The sequence below is a fragment of the Engraulis encrasicolus genome, chromosome 6, assembly GCF_034702125.1.
Source record: "Engraulis encrasicolus isolate BLACKSEA-1 chromosome 6, IST_EnEncr_1.0, whole genome shotgun sequence".
In the NCBI taxonomy this organism is placed as follows: domain Eukaryota; kingdom Metazoa; phylum Chordata; class Actinopteri; order Clupeiformes; family Engraulidae; genus Engraulis; species Engraulis encrasicolus.
The window spans coordinates 36,012,789-36,028,809 of record NC_085862.1 but is presented as its reverse complement, the minus strand read 5'-3'; the positions used below and the strand labels follow the sequence as shown (position 1 = coordinate 36,028,809).

General features: G+C 35.8%; 2 protein-coding genes across 5 annotated transcripts in view; one reads left to right on the top strand and one right to left on the bottom strand.

The window, feature by feature from the left end:
* Window positions 1-1,826: 1,826 nt before the first annotated feature.
* Window positions 1,827-15,971, bottom strand: gpx7 (glutathione peroxidase 7). 3 transcript variants are annotated; one of them, XM_063201416.1, is made up of 3 exons: window positions 15,937-15,971; window positions 3,072-3,333; window positions 1,827-2,322 (listed from the first exon to the last, which is right to left on the bottom strand). In XM_063201416.1, exons 1-3 carry the CDS (start codon window positions 15,952-15,954, stop codon window positions 2,159-2,161), a joined length of 444 nt encoding a protein of 147 aa, XP_063057486.1. In that variant the 5' UTR covers window positions 15,955-15,971; the 3' UTR covers window positions 1,827-2,158. The 3 variants fall into 3 exon arrangements, with proteins under 3 accessions (XP_063057486.1, XP_063057485.1, XP_063057484.1); XM_063201415.1 differs by lacking the exon at window positions 15,937-15,971 and adding an exon at window positions 15,785-15,917; XM_063201414.1 differs by lacking the exon at window positions 15,937-15,971 and adding an exon at window positions 14,262-14,436.
* tut4 (terminal uridylyl transferase 4) overlaps window positions 14,940-16,021 on the top strand; it is a 29,113-nt gene continuing 28,031 nt past the window's right edge. For both annotated transcript variants that reach the window (XM_063201411.1, XM_063201413.1), the window contains exon 1: window positions 14,940-15,060. The gene's annotated coding sequence lies outside the window, so the exon portion shown is untranslated. The remainder of the gene's footprint in view (window positions 15,061-16,021) is intronic.

Here is a 16,021-nt window from a genome sequence, read left to right as displayed (position 1 = left end):
GCCAGAGGGCAAGTTAGAACCTCCTCATGCTCATAGTGACATGGATACATTCAGTGAGTAGGCTATGTACGTGCAGAGGTGAGACACCGGCAGCAATCACCCCAGTGAAGTAGATCATTTAAATACAGGAGATCATTAGCAACCTCATTAAGCACTTGGTAATTGGTGATCTGTGTCCGTGTAAATTACATATGTGACTGCGTGCTCTGAACGTGCACTAATGATCATTAGAGAACACACATTTGAGCAGCAGCTTGAAACTATCAAGGAAAAACATGAAAGAGGATGTCTGAAAACCTTTTATAGTAGCAGAGATAATACGCCTCATTGTTTTTGGAGAATGGATAATGAAATGCTGCATCTTGCCTTGGAAGGTTAAGACTAAGGCCCTCTGCATCAACACCACAAGGCTCCTTAAAATTCTCCTGTTCCATTGCAGTGGTCGTGTCGTGACTAAAAAAAGACTTGTATTAAACAAAGAAGACAGAGAAGCTATTGAACTGTGTGAGAGGTGTAGAAAAATCAATGGACTTTGCTGTGCACACGCTGTCCAAACGTTTGAGGGGCGTTTTTGTTGGTAGTGTCATGCAGGCAGAGGTATCAAAAGTGAAAGTAAAAGAAAAAAAAGACACACCATTTCCTTACAACATAGGTATCTTATCTGAGTAACCAGTAAACCTGTGTACTTGTCTTATGATCAGCTGGTTGGATCAAATTTGTGGTGAGTTCTTGTTAGATTTTTAGTGTTTTTCAGTAACAACACAGTCCATCAACCTCATTAGGTACAATGAGTCAATAGTGTAAAGTGTAGAGGTGGAAAGAGTACAGAAAATGTGTACTCAAGTAAAAGTATCTTTACTTTGCCTAAATTCTACTCAAGTACAAGTAAAAGTACCCATCTAAAAATCTACTCAAGTAAAAGTAAAAAGTACTTCACTTAAAATGTAATTTGAGTAAAAAGTACTTAGTTACTTTTAATTAGCTTTCCTCTTGAGAATGTCATGTTTATTTTTCTTGAATATCGTCCTCCATAACCTCTATCTCTTGCTTGGCACCAGCCATCATCCAATACATTGATACAAGATAGTAAAATAGTGGAAATGCTGTGTGCCATCCTGGACAATCTTTCATTTCCAGCGGATTGTGGCATTATTGTGCATGGCATTTTGTCTCTCAGTCAATTTTTTTTACTCAGTACTCAGGCCAGGTTCCAGTGTAATTGAGTAAAGTACTTGGGTCAAAATGTACTCAAGTATAAGTAAAAGTATTAATTTAAAAAATTACTTAAAAAGTACAAAGAATTCATAAAAGCTACTCAAGTACAATATTGAGTAAAAGTAATAAGTTACTTTTCCACCCCTGGTAAAAGCTATGTAATATCATGTGCTAGTGTTGTACTTAAACCATGAATTTACTTTTACTTTTGACTCCTCTGCAGGACAACTGATTAAAAGCAGCATAATGGGAGAAGAACAAAGAACATCAACAAGGTAATGTGGTTTACGGTCCAGTCTCTGTCTGTGACCTGTGTGTTGATTACTCCCCCATTATCTAAAGCAGCTTTGAAAGGAACAGTCTGTCCCTATTCTGGAAAATAGGCCCATTCCCCACTTCCCCTCGAGTTGCTTTACCTTTCTCCTGTTCGTCCAGTAGTTCCCAGTTCTCCATGTTCCAAGCTAGCATGTATCATTGAATCAAATGGGACTGGCAGCTAATGGGCACATTCCCAGAAATGGCATACTCTGTTCCTTTAAGTTAAATGAGGCGATGTTCCAATCAGCAACAGCATGCAATCTACCTAGAGAAACAAATGTCATTTCAATCGCTGCTGCAAAAAGTAGTTCCTTTATTTGCTGCTAAGTGACAAATCTGCATAAAAACACAGGATGAAGTGTGCTGCAATAAGACAGAATGCCAAATTGGTGGAAAAATAACAACACATTTCACATCAGACAAATGAATGATTTACATGGCCGATTTGCTCCAAAACAAAATTATATTCTTGGCATACTCGACAGATGGAAAATGTAATGTTTAGAAACAGTGGCTCATCTTTCTGCAGTATTGGCCGTTGCTGCTCAGTGCTTCACGTCTTCCTGTAGGCCTATATAACAGTGGTTCATTGAAAAGACGACTAAAAGACTACACATTTTTGTTATTAGAGTTCGGTTTTCTTCTTTAGGATAAGCTTTCGAACCATATCAGCTACTTTTGGTCGGACTTCTTTGACGGACGTCTGGGGACCCCATGCATCAACCACTTTTCCATCCACATCAATTAGATACTTCCAGAAATTCCAGTCAGGTTCCTTCCCAGATGAATCTGAAAAAAAAGCAAGAAAGAATATAAACATTGGTGGCAGTAGTACTAGTAATGATGGTTGATTGAATGAACATTCATGCACCTATATGAGTAGAATGAGAGAGAATACAGGTGGCAGGGAATGTGGCCAATGAACGAGCATGCAGAACTTGAATAATAATAAAACAACATCATGGCAGTAACACATTGTTCTTCCTGGCTAATTGAAATGGAAACCAACCACAATTAACATATAATTGTTTCACAAGTGATGTTCTGTACTGCACACTGAATGATTTGCGCTTCTTAAATGTACATGAAAACATACATAGAAAAAATATAGATAAACCCATGTATTTATATAATCATGCACCCACATTTACATACCCCCAACACCCAACACCCAAACACACACACACCACACACACACACACACACACACACACACACACACACACACACACACACACACACACACACACACACACACACACAGGCACAGACATGCAAGGAACGTCATACACCTCCATCCATTACCATAAGCCAATCATCACTTCACATGTAAAGTTATTTGCAATTTAGTTCTAAACAACATCTGTTTCCACTGATTGGACACCCTGTGTTGCACACATGACCAGTCATACACACGAATCATCATCCACACACACACACACATACACACACACACACACACACACACACACATACACACACACACACACACACATGCAAATCAACAACACAACAAGCTTATTTCTACCGCCACTCACCAGTGAGGTACTTGAACGCATTGTTGGCCCCAGCCCCTTTAACCGCAATCTTGCTGAAGAGCGGGAAGGACACGCTGTAGGCTCGCCTCACGAAGCTGTCGATCTCCTTGTCGCTGCCGGGCTCCTGCTGGCCGAACTGGTTGCAGGGGAAGCCCAGCACGTTGAAGTGGTACGGCCCAAAGTCGCGCTGCAGCAGCTGCAGATCCGTGTAGTGCTCCTCGGTGAAGCCGCAGTCACTTGCCACATTTACCACCAGGGATACCTTAGGTAGATGTAACAGACCAGTAACAGACAAGTTAGGGCAGTGTTTTTCATTACTGGGGTCGGGACTCCATTTGGGGTTGCCTGCAATGTCTGAAAGTGTGTGGAGAAAGAATACTGATAAATCGTACTAATTAATGTAACATAAAAATATTCGCTTTGAAACGTCATGTACAATCTTAGACTGTCAAAAATATCTATAGGTTTAATACCCTACAACTTAGGCTATGTAGCTCAGTCATGTTTTATTTTTTTGTCGAGAAAAAATGTGTATGGGGTCCCCAGGAATTTGGGATGTCAAAATGGTGTCCCATGCCAAAAACGGTTGGGAATCACTGAGTAAGGGGATAGCACACACACGTCGCTTCACTGTTGTACATTTTGCAGTATTAATCCAACACTTATAGTGGAATATAACACTCTTCTAGTTGGTACTTCTCTCTATGTGTTGAACTACACCAGCGGGGATACAGACTGTACATGTACAGACAGGCAAAGGCAGGAAGGGTGATGAGAAGCGCATAAATTACATTACATTACACTACATTACACCTAGCTGGTGCTTTTATCCAAAGCGACTTGTTTTTTTAAGGTATTGTTTACAGTCCCTGGAGCAATGTGGGGTTAAAGACCACCTGCCTAACCATTTCAACCATGACACACTTTTATCCTCCCAAAGAGCATCCCATTCAAATATTTTCATATTTCCTGAACAATATACTTATTTTCATCCCCTAATAATTACAAAAAGGTTCTGCACAAGACTAACAGCATCATCAGACTATGGCCCTTGCACAAGGTATAACATGAACCTAATACAACACATTTGGCATGAATTAGAGTGGAGACTGAATATAACACTCGTATAACACACTTTACATTTTTGTGTTAACACCAACACAGCAGATTTCAGTGTGTATTTGGAAAACAACTAAGAAGTATTCTGAGAGTTCAAGAGCTTAACCACCACCACCTCTTATTACCTCCGCCAAGGAGGTTATGTTTTCGGTCGCATTGGTTTGTTTGTCTGTTTGTTTGTCTGTCTGTCAGCAGGATAACTCAAAAAGTCATAAACGGATTTTGATGACATTTTGAGGAGTTGTTGGAAATGACAAAAGGAACAAGTGATTAGATTTTGGTGGTGATCCGGATCCAGGTTTTTTTTGTTTTTGTTTTTTTAAAGATTCTTCACCATTGCGGGATAGACAGTTTCCTTGGCGGAGGTCTGGACTATCCAAGTGCATTTCTAGTTAAATTCTTGATTTTTTCCCCATTTCTAATGAAATATATAACACTCGTCTAGTTCTACGCTCCAAGTTTTGAGCTAACACAGCAGATTTCACTGTGTAGTTGGAAATCAACTACAAAATATTCTGAGAGTTCAAGAGTTTAACCACCATCACCTCTTATGTTAATTTTGGTAATGGGATTTCCCATCTTCATTTTCTGCTTTTGTTGTTGTTGTTGTTTTGTAAGGTAACCAACCAATTATCACCAAACAATAAAATCTACAACATACTGTCAACAACTCAGAATAACATCTACCTGGATGGTTATATTTCTAACAGACAAGACAGACAGGTAGGCAGATAGTGCCAAAACAGTCTCCTTGCAAGAGGAAGAAAGGATAACATGCTTTCACGTTTTTTTTAAGCATTTTAAATGGGACAAAACAGAACATAAGAAAACCTGAAACACCATTTATATATTCATTTCCCAAGTAAAAAAAAAGTGTACTTAATATATACTTAATAAGTACGTTTTATTGTATTTAAAGTGTACTTCAAAAGTGTGTATTTAAAGAATGTTATTTTGGGACAACTTATAGTATACTTAAATGTACTTGAAATATAATTAAGTAGAGCTTAAACACATTTTAAGTTGACTTTTTTGTACTAAAATTAAACTTTGTATAAGTGTACTTAATATACTAAAAATATATTTAACTTTAAGTACATTATAAGTATACTAACCAAGTCACTTTAAAATGTGTTTAATGTGTACTTTAGCATGCGGATAAGTGCATTTTAAGTACATTAGAAATCTATTTTAACGTCATGAGAAAGTACTTTATAGTATACTGCAGAAGTACATACTTAAGTTGTGTTATTTTGGGACAACTTATAGTATACTTAAATAGTCTTGAAATATAATTAAGTACAGCTTAATCACATTTTAAGTTGACTTTTTTGTACTAAAATGAAACTTTGTACAAGTGTACTTAATATGCTAAAAATATATTTGACTTTAAGTACATTATAAGTATACTAACCAAGTCACTTTAAAATGTGTTTAATGTGAACTTTAGCATGCGGATAAGTGCATTTTAAGTACATTAGAAATCTATTTCAATGTCATGAGAAAGTAATTTATAGTATACTGCAGAAGTACATACTTAAGTTGTGTTATTTTGGGACAACTTATAGTATACTTAAATACACTTGAAATATAATTAAGTAGAGCTTAATCACATTTTAAGTTGACTTTTTTGTACTAAAATCAAACTTTGTACAAGTGTACTTAATATACTAAAAATATACTTTACTTTAAGTACATTGTAAGTATACTAACCAAATAACTTTAAAATGTGTTTAATGTGTACTTTAGCATGCAGATAAGTGCAATTTAAGTACATTAGAAATCTATTTCAATGTCACAAGAAAGTACTTTATAGCATGCTGCAGAAGTATATACTTAAGTTGTGTTATTTTGGGACAACTTATAGTGCACTTAAATACACTTGAAGTATGATTAAGTAGAGCTTAAACACATTTTAAGTTTACTTTTTTGTACTAAAATCAAACTTTGTACAAGTGCACTTAATGTACTAAAGCATACTTTACTTTAAGTACATTTCAAATATATTCACAAAAATCGCTTTAAGTACATTTTAAGTGTATTGACTCTAAATGTATTTTAAGTATACTACAAGTAGATTTTACTTTAAGCACATTTCAAATATATTTATTTTAAGTACACTTTAAATATATTTCAAAAGTATATGAAAAAAACATCAATGTAATCTCTAATTACTCATTTCCATTGTACACTGTCTTGTTCACAGTCATCAGCCATTCACATGAACCTTCCTTTCACCTTCACTTCAGACAACAACCACTGCCTCAACCAGGATTTGAACCCACAATTCACTGAACCACAGACCTGCACTCTAACCACTAGACCACAACTACCTGTTATACAACAGGCACAATTACGTTCTTGAAGTAATAGTCTTGAGTAGTACACTTTAAGTATACTTTTATATACTTAATAATAATACTTAGAAATCATTGGTGGTGGTATGCTTTTATCGAATTAAAGACACTTTTACATGTTTAATTTGTGCGGCAAAAAGTACACTTAAAGTGCACTTAATACACTAATAACACAACTTAAGTACAGACTTCAGTATTGTGCTTAAAAGTTTAATAGGTAAGGCCTTATATGCCTTTTTAAGATCTGTTTGTGCTCTTCAATATGGTGTTTTTACCATGAAAATACATTAACAAAATGGAAGGTGGAAGGTTATTTAATGTTACAAAGCATAATGAATAAATAAGCCTAGGTTAAAATTCACTAAAATGATGGTTTAAAAAAAGTACCCAGGTGAAAAAAGTGTACTTAATATACTTAAAGGAGAAGTCCAGTTTTTTGAACATTAAGGCCATTTTCTGAGTGGTCTGCAATGTTTAGAGTCCCCCTCACCGTTTATTTCATGATTGCTGCAGTCTCTGTTATTTGGCTGATTTGGATTTGATCTCAACCAGCTTTAGAATGGCCGTCTATGGGCACCTGCAACTCTGTTCTTAAAATCACCTTTAACATTTGTTTTCAAGAATATGCAACTCAGCAAGTGTTCAGCAGTATACACTGGTGTTCCTTAACAATTTTTGTAGCGAAATATGGCATCTGTCGTGTTTTATGTGTGTTTTATGTAGCAATTTTTAAATTAAGTTTCACTTTCACTTTCACTTTCACAAAATGGCAAATAAAAAATGACAGAAGCCATATTTCGCCTTGAAACTTCTTAGGGACTGCTAGTAAACACCCCTAACCACTTTGTGAGCTGTAGACTTTCGAAAACAAATGTTAAAGGTGATTTTAAGAACAGAGTTGTAGGTGCTCATAGACGGCCATTCTAAAGCTGGTTGAGATCAAATCCAAATCAGCCAAATAACAGTGACTGCAGCAAACATGAAATAAACGGTGAGGGGGACTCTAAAACATTGCAGACCACTCAGGAAATGGCCTTAATGTTCAAAAAACTGGACTTCTCCTTTAAAGTATGTATTTTTGTATTTAAAATATACTTCAAAAGTGTGTATTTAAAGAACGTTATTTTGGGACAACTTATAGTATACTTTTTGGTACTAAAATCAATCTTTGCAGAAGTGTACTTAATATACTAAAATCATACTTAAATGTAAGTACATTTTAAATATACTTACTAATTCACTTTAAAAGATGTTTAATGTGTACTTTAACATGTGGTTAAGTGTAACTATTTGAAGTATGCTACAAATCTATTTCAAGGTCATGAGAAAGCACTTTATAGCATGCTGCAGAAGTACATACTTAAGTTGTGTTATTTTGGGACAACTTATAGTATACTTAAATACACTGGAAATATAATTAAGTAGAGCTTTAACACATTTTAAGTTTACTTTTTGGTACTAAAATCAAACTTTGTACAAGTGTACTTAATATACTAAAACCATACTTAACTTTAAGTACGTTTCAAATATTCTTTCTAATACCGAACTTTAGCACATTACTTTTAAAATACAAATACACTTAAAATACACTTAAAATATACTACACCAATAGTATGTCTTCAAATACAATACATTTAAATACAATACACTAATAGTGCATTTTATAATACTACACTTTAACACATTACTTTTAAAATACAAATGTACTTAAAATAGACTTCAAATTGAATATACTAATGGTATATTTAACAATACCACACTTAAGCACATTACTTTAAAAATACAAATGTACTTACAATACATTTAAATGCAATACACTAATAGTGTATTTTAAAATATTACACTTAAGTACATAACTTTTAAAATACAAAGATACTTAAAATACACTTAAAATATAATACACTAATAGTATACTTTATAATGCTACACTTTAGCCCATTACTTTTAAAATACAAATGTACTTAAAATACATTGAAATAGAATATACTAATAGTGTATTTAACAATACCACACTTTAGCACATTACTTTAAAAATACAAATGTATTTACAATTCATTTAAATACAATACACTAATAGTGTATTTTATAATACTACACGTTAACACATTACTTTTAAAATACAAATGTACTTAAAATAGACTTCAAATTGAATTTACTACTAGTATAATTAACAATACCACACTTAAGCACATTACTTTAAAAATACAAATGTACTTACAATACATTTAAATACAATACACTAGTAGTGTATTTTATAATACTACACTTAAGTACATAACTTTTAAAATACAAAGATACTGAAAATACACTTAAAATATAATACACTAATAGTATACTTTATAATGCTACACTTAAGCCCATTACTTTTAAAATACAAATGTACTTAAAATACATTTAAATACAATACACTAATAGTGTATTTCATAATACTACACTTAAGTACATGACTTTTAAAATACAAAGATACTTAAAATACACTTAAAATATAATACACTAACAGTATACTGTATAATGCTACACTTTAGCACATTACTTTTAAAATACAAATGTACTTAAAATAGATTTAAAATACAATATACTAATAGTATATTTGACAATACTACACTTTAGCACATTACTTTTAAAATACAAATGTACTTACAATACATTTAAATACAATACACTAATAGTGTATTTTATAATACTACACTGAAGTATATAACTTTTAAAATACAAAGATACTTAAAATACACTTAAAGTATAATACACTAATAGTATACTTTATAATGCTACACTTTAGCACATTACTTTTAAAATACAAATATACTTGAAATACACTTAAAATATAATACACTAATAGTATATTTTACAATACTACACTTAGCACATTACTTTTAAAATACAAATATACTTAAAATACATTTAAAATACAATACACTAACAGTATATTTTATAAAACTATATTTAAGTACATAACTTTAATAATACAAATGATTTTAAAATATATTTAAAATACACTAAACTATAAGTATATTTTTAAATACCATACTTAAGTACTGTACTTGATAAATAGAGTGTACTTAAAATATACTTTCTGAAAATTAAATATATTTAAAGTACACTTAAGTACACATTTTTTTGACCTGGGTTGAGAGCTTTCAATGTATATGCATAAGCTCTGTGCATTAGTCATCTGAATTAGACATGATTAACATAATTCAACCATGACAAACACTTTTGTCCTCCAGCCTTCTATTCATATCTTTTCATATTCCCTGAACAGTATGCCTCTATTCATCCACTTACAATTACCAAAAGGCTCCAAACAAGACTAAAAGTATCGTCAGGCTATGGCCCCCCTGGCACACAGCAGATGACAAAATGAGTGTCATTTGTATTGTAGTGTAGTGTAGCATCTTGCTTCCAACAGGGTGTACTGGCAACTGGTAAATGTTCTGTTGAAAGCCCACTATGTTGTAGGCCAGGGAGAAATCCTGGTTTGTGTTCATAGTATGGCCCTTGGAGGACTTAATAACATTCGAAGCGGCCCTTGATTGTAAATGGTTCCCCACCCCCGTTGCAGGCCTACACAACACATCTCACAGTAAAGAAAATGTTGCCTCTGCATACACTATATCAAACAAAAGCATTCGCTAACCTGCCTCAACTAGGATATCAAAACATTTTGGATGATTCAACAGAGCATGGTATGCAGGGCAGGAATTTTGTTAGGGCCATGGCCCTCGTGCCCTCCCATTTTGGCCTTGTGCCCTTGAAAAAAATAACTGCCATAAGGCCACAGTGGCCTTGATGCCCTCTCTGACGCCGAATTGATTAAAATGCATTCAAATGCATGAAATTGCATCTAAGAAACACACATTTTCTTGGGAGAGGATGGTATACAACAGAGTATGGTATGATGAAGATGAACTTGACTGGCCTGCACAGAGTATAACCTGAATTCAATAGACCACCTTTGAGATGAATTAGAGCGGAGATTGAGAGCCAGGCCTTCTCGACCAACATCAGTGGTCAAAATTTCTATAAATACACTCCTCACCCTTGTGGACAGCCTTCCGAGATGAAAAGGTGGACCGATATCATACTGAACCCTATGGGTTAGGAATAGGATGGCAGCTACTGGTAAGTTAATATGTGAGTCAAGGCAGGTTAGCAAACTCTATTGGTAATTAACATAGTGTAATTACCGATGTTACAGGACGGGTAATGCTCACAAATACTATTTTATATTTAACGGTTACTGTAAAAGATTACACACAGCTACTTATTCTGAGCTGAGTAGGTTAAGGTGTCACAGTACATGTATGTGCACAACTACTTACACCAGTTACCACATAGCCACATATTTGGGCAAAACAAGATTTGTAGTGTTTTCACAGCCTTTGGTGCCATATACTATTTATTGTAAATAAATAGGTATTATTTGGAGGCAGACATATCACGTTTCATTATACATTGCATCACACTTTTACAATCATATTCTGACCACATCCAAAGATGTGGCTAGAAATGTGTATGTCACTGACCTGCAACTTGACTTTCAATGGATTCTTTAATTAACTGAGTGACAAGGATGAATGGTACCAACATGATCTCCAAAATTTCCGTGCTCCTGAACACGGATGTCAAGGACACGAAATCCGTGTCCAGGAGCACGGATTTTGCCAAAATTCTGTGCTCCTGGACACAGAATTATTTTCCGTGATGGACACACGGAAGTGCTCTCTCTATACTCCCACAGCTCTATGTTTCCACAGTCTCGTCTTTTCTCAGGATTTTAATTTCCAATATTTTTTCTCAAAAAAAAACATTTCTTACTGACAGGTTAGGGTTAGGGATTGTTTTGGTCTGGGCACAGCTAGTATTCTTTCATTCATTATTTGAATTTGATAGCCTATCAACCATCTGGAAAAGGTATTTCTCAAAAATATGTCTTTAATGACAGGTTAAGGTTAGGGAATGTTTTGGTCAGGGCACAACTTAAATTGCTATAGCATTATTTTGTTTCGGATTAGCATTTGGTATGTATTCTAATGATAGAGTTAACACAGTGCTGTGGGAATATAGAAAGCACTTCCGTCACGTGTGTCCATCACGGAAAACAATTTCGTGTCCAGGAGCACGGAATTTTGCCAAAATCCGTGCTCCTGGACACGGATTTCACGTCCTTTAACATTTAATGATTTCATGTCCTTAACATTTCATATCCTTAACACTTCCTCTTTCTCTAAGAAAATAACACAACAGCTTTCACTATAAACAAAGGTCTGTGTTTTGGATTAAATGAGAAATATCTTGTTTGTGTAGCAGCATAGCACAAGAAGACACGTTTGTCCACAGCAACTTATTAAGACATTTAATTTTGGTTACAATCAGGGCTTAACACTAACACACGCCAGGTAGCCAAATGCGGGTGAAAGTCGGCGTTGGCTAGTAGATATAGATACCGAAGGTTCACTAGCCATTCTGGCGGGTCCGTCACTATTCTAAATGATGAGGCACCGCATTTTGTAGTTTTTTCCCTCGGACCGTCTTTGCTACAAACGCAATGCAATGCGATTTCGTGAGCCTACAATACCCATGAAGCACCTGTGTCACGTGTCACCTGTGTCTTACGCACGAGAGGAATCTGATAGAGCTAGTCTTGCGAATATGAGTGGCAGCAGCGAGCTACCGGCACATCAGCGCGCGTTTGGAAATGCCACTGAAAACCTTCACGTGAAAATAAAGTAGCGAAGTTCATCTCAACTGACCTGTTTTGGGATCTGTCATTAGTACAATGCATATAGTGGACATTAAAATGACCAAGGCGAGAGGAGAACACCTCAGTCTTGAGAAAGTCTTGAGACTAATTAGCGCAGTGAAGACAAGGACACATGCAGCATTAATAATGTTCGGTTTAAATCATTTTCTGATTTGCCTGTATGTCTTCATACCTTAATATTCCTCCATGTTTCTTGTGCCGTTGTTCCCGACTGTCAAACGGGGCTTAAACAACGCGCAGTAGTAGCCTTCCAGACAGTACAAAATCATGTCCCATGTCCCTTCGCATGTGCCCATCTTGCTTTGCGTCCGTTTATATTTTAAACAACTCAATATTAAGCGGAATGAAAGGAAGTCGTAGCTCCTTCTGTAGTTACCGGCCGCATATGTGTGTGCCTTCTAGTAGATAGCCTACTTTTATGAGAAAATATTCCAGAAGAGGTGTTCCACATCCATGACCGAGGACATGCGAAGCTTGGCAATGACTTTGCACTATCTACTTTGCGCATCGAAAGTGCCCTTCAGATCAAAGACGGAAATATTTTGCTCTCATGTAGCTTACATTTGTGCCCTTCCAACACTGTGCTTGGTGTTTCTGCACGGCTATGCCATTCCTCAGATGAGTTAATCTGTTCTTATAGCATGCATGCATGCATGGACCAGTTAACAACAATTCTAGTTATTAGGCCCTATATTATATTATATTATATTATATTATATTATATTATATTATATTAGGCTATATTATATTATATTATATGATATTATATTATATTATATTATGTTATATTATGTTATATTATCCTACATTACATTATTACAGCCTATTATATAATTCATTAAAGCTACTATGATGGTTAAGAAAATTATGGCTAGTGAAAAGGCCCAATGGCTAGTGAGTCACGAAAACCACTAGCCAAAATGGCTGGTAAGCGAAAAAGTTAGTGTAAAGCACTGGTTACAATGTATGGTTAGGTACCTCTGCCTTAAGGGCACTTAAGTCATAGAGCACGCCGGTGGGGGTGCCAATATCCACAGTCTTCCAATGAATATGAGATTAGAACCTGAAACCTGATATCAAGACCAACTGCATCTTTGTGCAGTGGTAAGCCACTCCGCTCACTGAGTGCAATTAACATGTAATTATCATTCCTCCTGGTTTCTGTGAGTAATCTTTTGAACTACTAGCCAGAGTACGGGCTACTGTCGTCAGAGTGGTACAGGAAGTGTTTCATGCAAGATGTAGTTGTGGTTAACAAATGGAAGTGTCACATGCAATGTGTATCTGATACATTTGTAGCACACAGAATGTATCTGTCAATTCCAAACCATGAGAAGTTTTTTGTATTATTATTATTTATTGAGTGGAGCCCTCTAGTGTCGTTTTGATGAACTCCTAATAAACTGCATGATTATTAGATTTTTTTAAATTAGGCAATGCAGGCGTTTTTAAAGCTATCTTACGCAACCCAGTAGCGTAAAGAAACATTTTAGATTAGAACAGGCATATGACTATATCTCTGCCATGCTGGTAAACGACCTGTCATCCAGTGTAGGCTAGTCTATTTGGAATGTGATGGGCATCCAGTAGTTCTAGACTTCTACGAATAAATGGTACTGGGACCTGGTAGAAAAGTAACAAATGCTCATTATGAGAGCACACATGCCAAAATAGAAATGTGGTAGGAAAGTGGTAGTTTAAACCAGCCGTTCATGCTAAGCTAGTTTAAACTTGGTGCCACGTAGACACAAGTGAGCGGAAAGAATGCAAACCTACGCGGTTTTGGGTTAGTGCTTTATTTAAAACCAGAAATGTGAACTAGCATAAAGACGTAGGCCTATGCAGCAAAACATTCATGCTCAGCAGAAAGTAAGAACGCAGACTTTAGTCATGCACACACGTCGTTAATCCCACTATCATACTCTCCAATCTCCAAAGTTTAAAACTTACCGAACCTCTGTACTTTTCCAAAGAAACTAGTCGCCCTCTAATATTAACGACTTTAAACGTGTAAAAATCTTTCTGTTTGGCGTCAATTAGGGACAATACTGGTAACAAAGCAACAACTGCAAGAAGCATCTTGGAACGTGAAGGCTACGCGTTCTACCGATAGCCTACTTCACTCACTGATGCTCTTAGAACTATGCCTACAGTGGTGCAGTGTGTGACACGCAGCACGGCTGGCTGCCTCTAAGACGCCGTAAGAAATGAATACGATAGAACTAGAATAAATGATGGCAATGCATGGGTCCTACTAAATGTAATGCAGCACAGTCAATGAAAGGGGTTTGTTACACACACTTTATAACACATGCACAACATACAGGGTTGCACGGACAGCAAATATGCGCGACGTGATGTTAAAATGTGCAGAATCTAATAAACCCTTATTATACATCTATCAGCAAACTTTATCAAAGCAGATACGAACAAAAACACATGCGTGTTTCTTTAGAATAGATCAATGGCGTGTGTAAATGTTCAGTCAACGCAATACAAGCGGCTAATTTTAACGTTTTCATTGCAAAATGCAAATTTAACTGGCCACAAGTTGGAGTCATGTATCAAAGAGGACACGACTGCTTACAAACAACAAGCAGTTGTACCCATAATGCCCTTCGTCGAGAATTAACATGGCGGCTATGGTTGGTGTTTTGATCTGGGCCGTGGACATGAAAAACAAAAAAACAGTCTGGGAGGACGGACAGCATGTAGCTGTTGTTTGAGCAGAAAAACAGTTTACATGAACGTAAGAGAGAATCTATGCAAACTTCCAGTGTAACAAACTGCAGTCTGGTTTGCGATTACTTGGGCAATAGGAAAATGATCAAGTTGGGTAGCTAGCCATCTCGAGCTAAACTAGCTAACAAACAAGAGTCAGGCTAAGCTAATGTGCTATGTTCACTAAGTGTAAGCAAACCAGTGAATTAACGAGTGTTAAAAGCTTGTCACGCCGGGCTGAGATCGATTCTTCTTCGGAAATTAAACAAACCACAGGAGAATGTAGCTCGGTTTCAGGAAATGCGGTTTAGAGCTGCATCGTTCATTTTTCCAAACACCATCAGAATTATTTGTGTGGGTCTGCAATAGCAAAGTTAGCACGCTAATAGAGTATACTTGGCAATCGCAACTCGAATGCAAGCCTATACTACCTATCAGTATTGATACATCTGAAAGTTATGCTTGTATTTTACCAACGGTAATGAAATGATAAATTGTGCACTATATATTCAACTTCTGTGTGAAGATGTCATGTCGTGAGCCTAAGGTCATATCAGACTAGCTGACATTTGCGATATTCACGAACCAAAATAATTGTTCGTCCCTTGGTAAAGTTAAGCGTTAGCAATGAAGTTTAGCTACATACATCACAGACTATAATGTCTCACACATTTCTACTACAAGTGCGATTAATTTTATGTAATTTTACAAACGCTTTTTAAAGAATGAAAACAAATTATCGTTTGGCCTACCTTGCACCAAGTCACATTAATTTCTTCGAAATTCATTCGAAACCAACCGTGTTGTCGATATAGGACGAGACTAATTTCGTTGGTTATAGCTTGCCACACACTGTAGCATGCGTCGCTCGTTATGTTTGAGTTACATAGAACATTTTGCTCACCCATGCTCCCCAATACATTGCAAGTCATGTTGACGTACGTCGAAACGCAAGAAGCTATCTTATTTCCTGTTGCTTATGAAATATA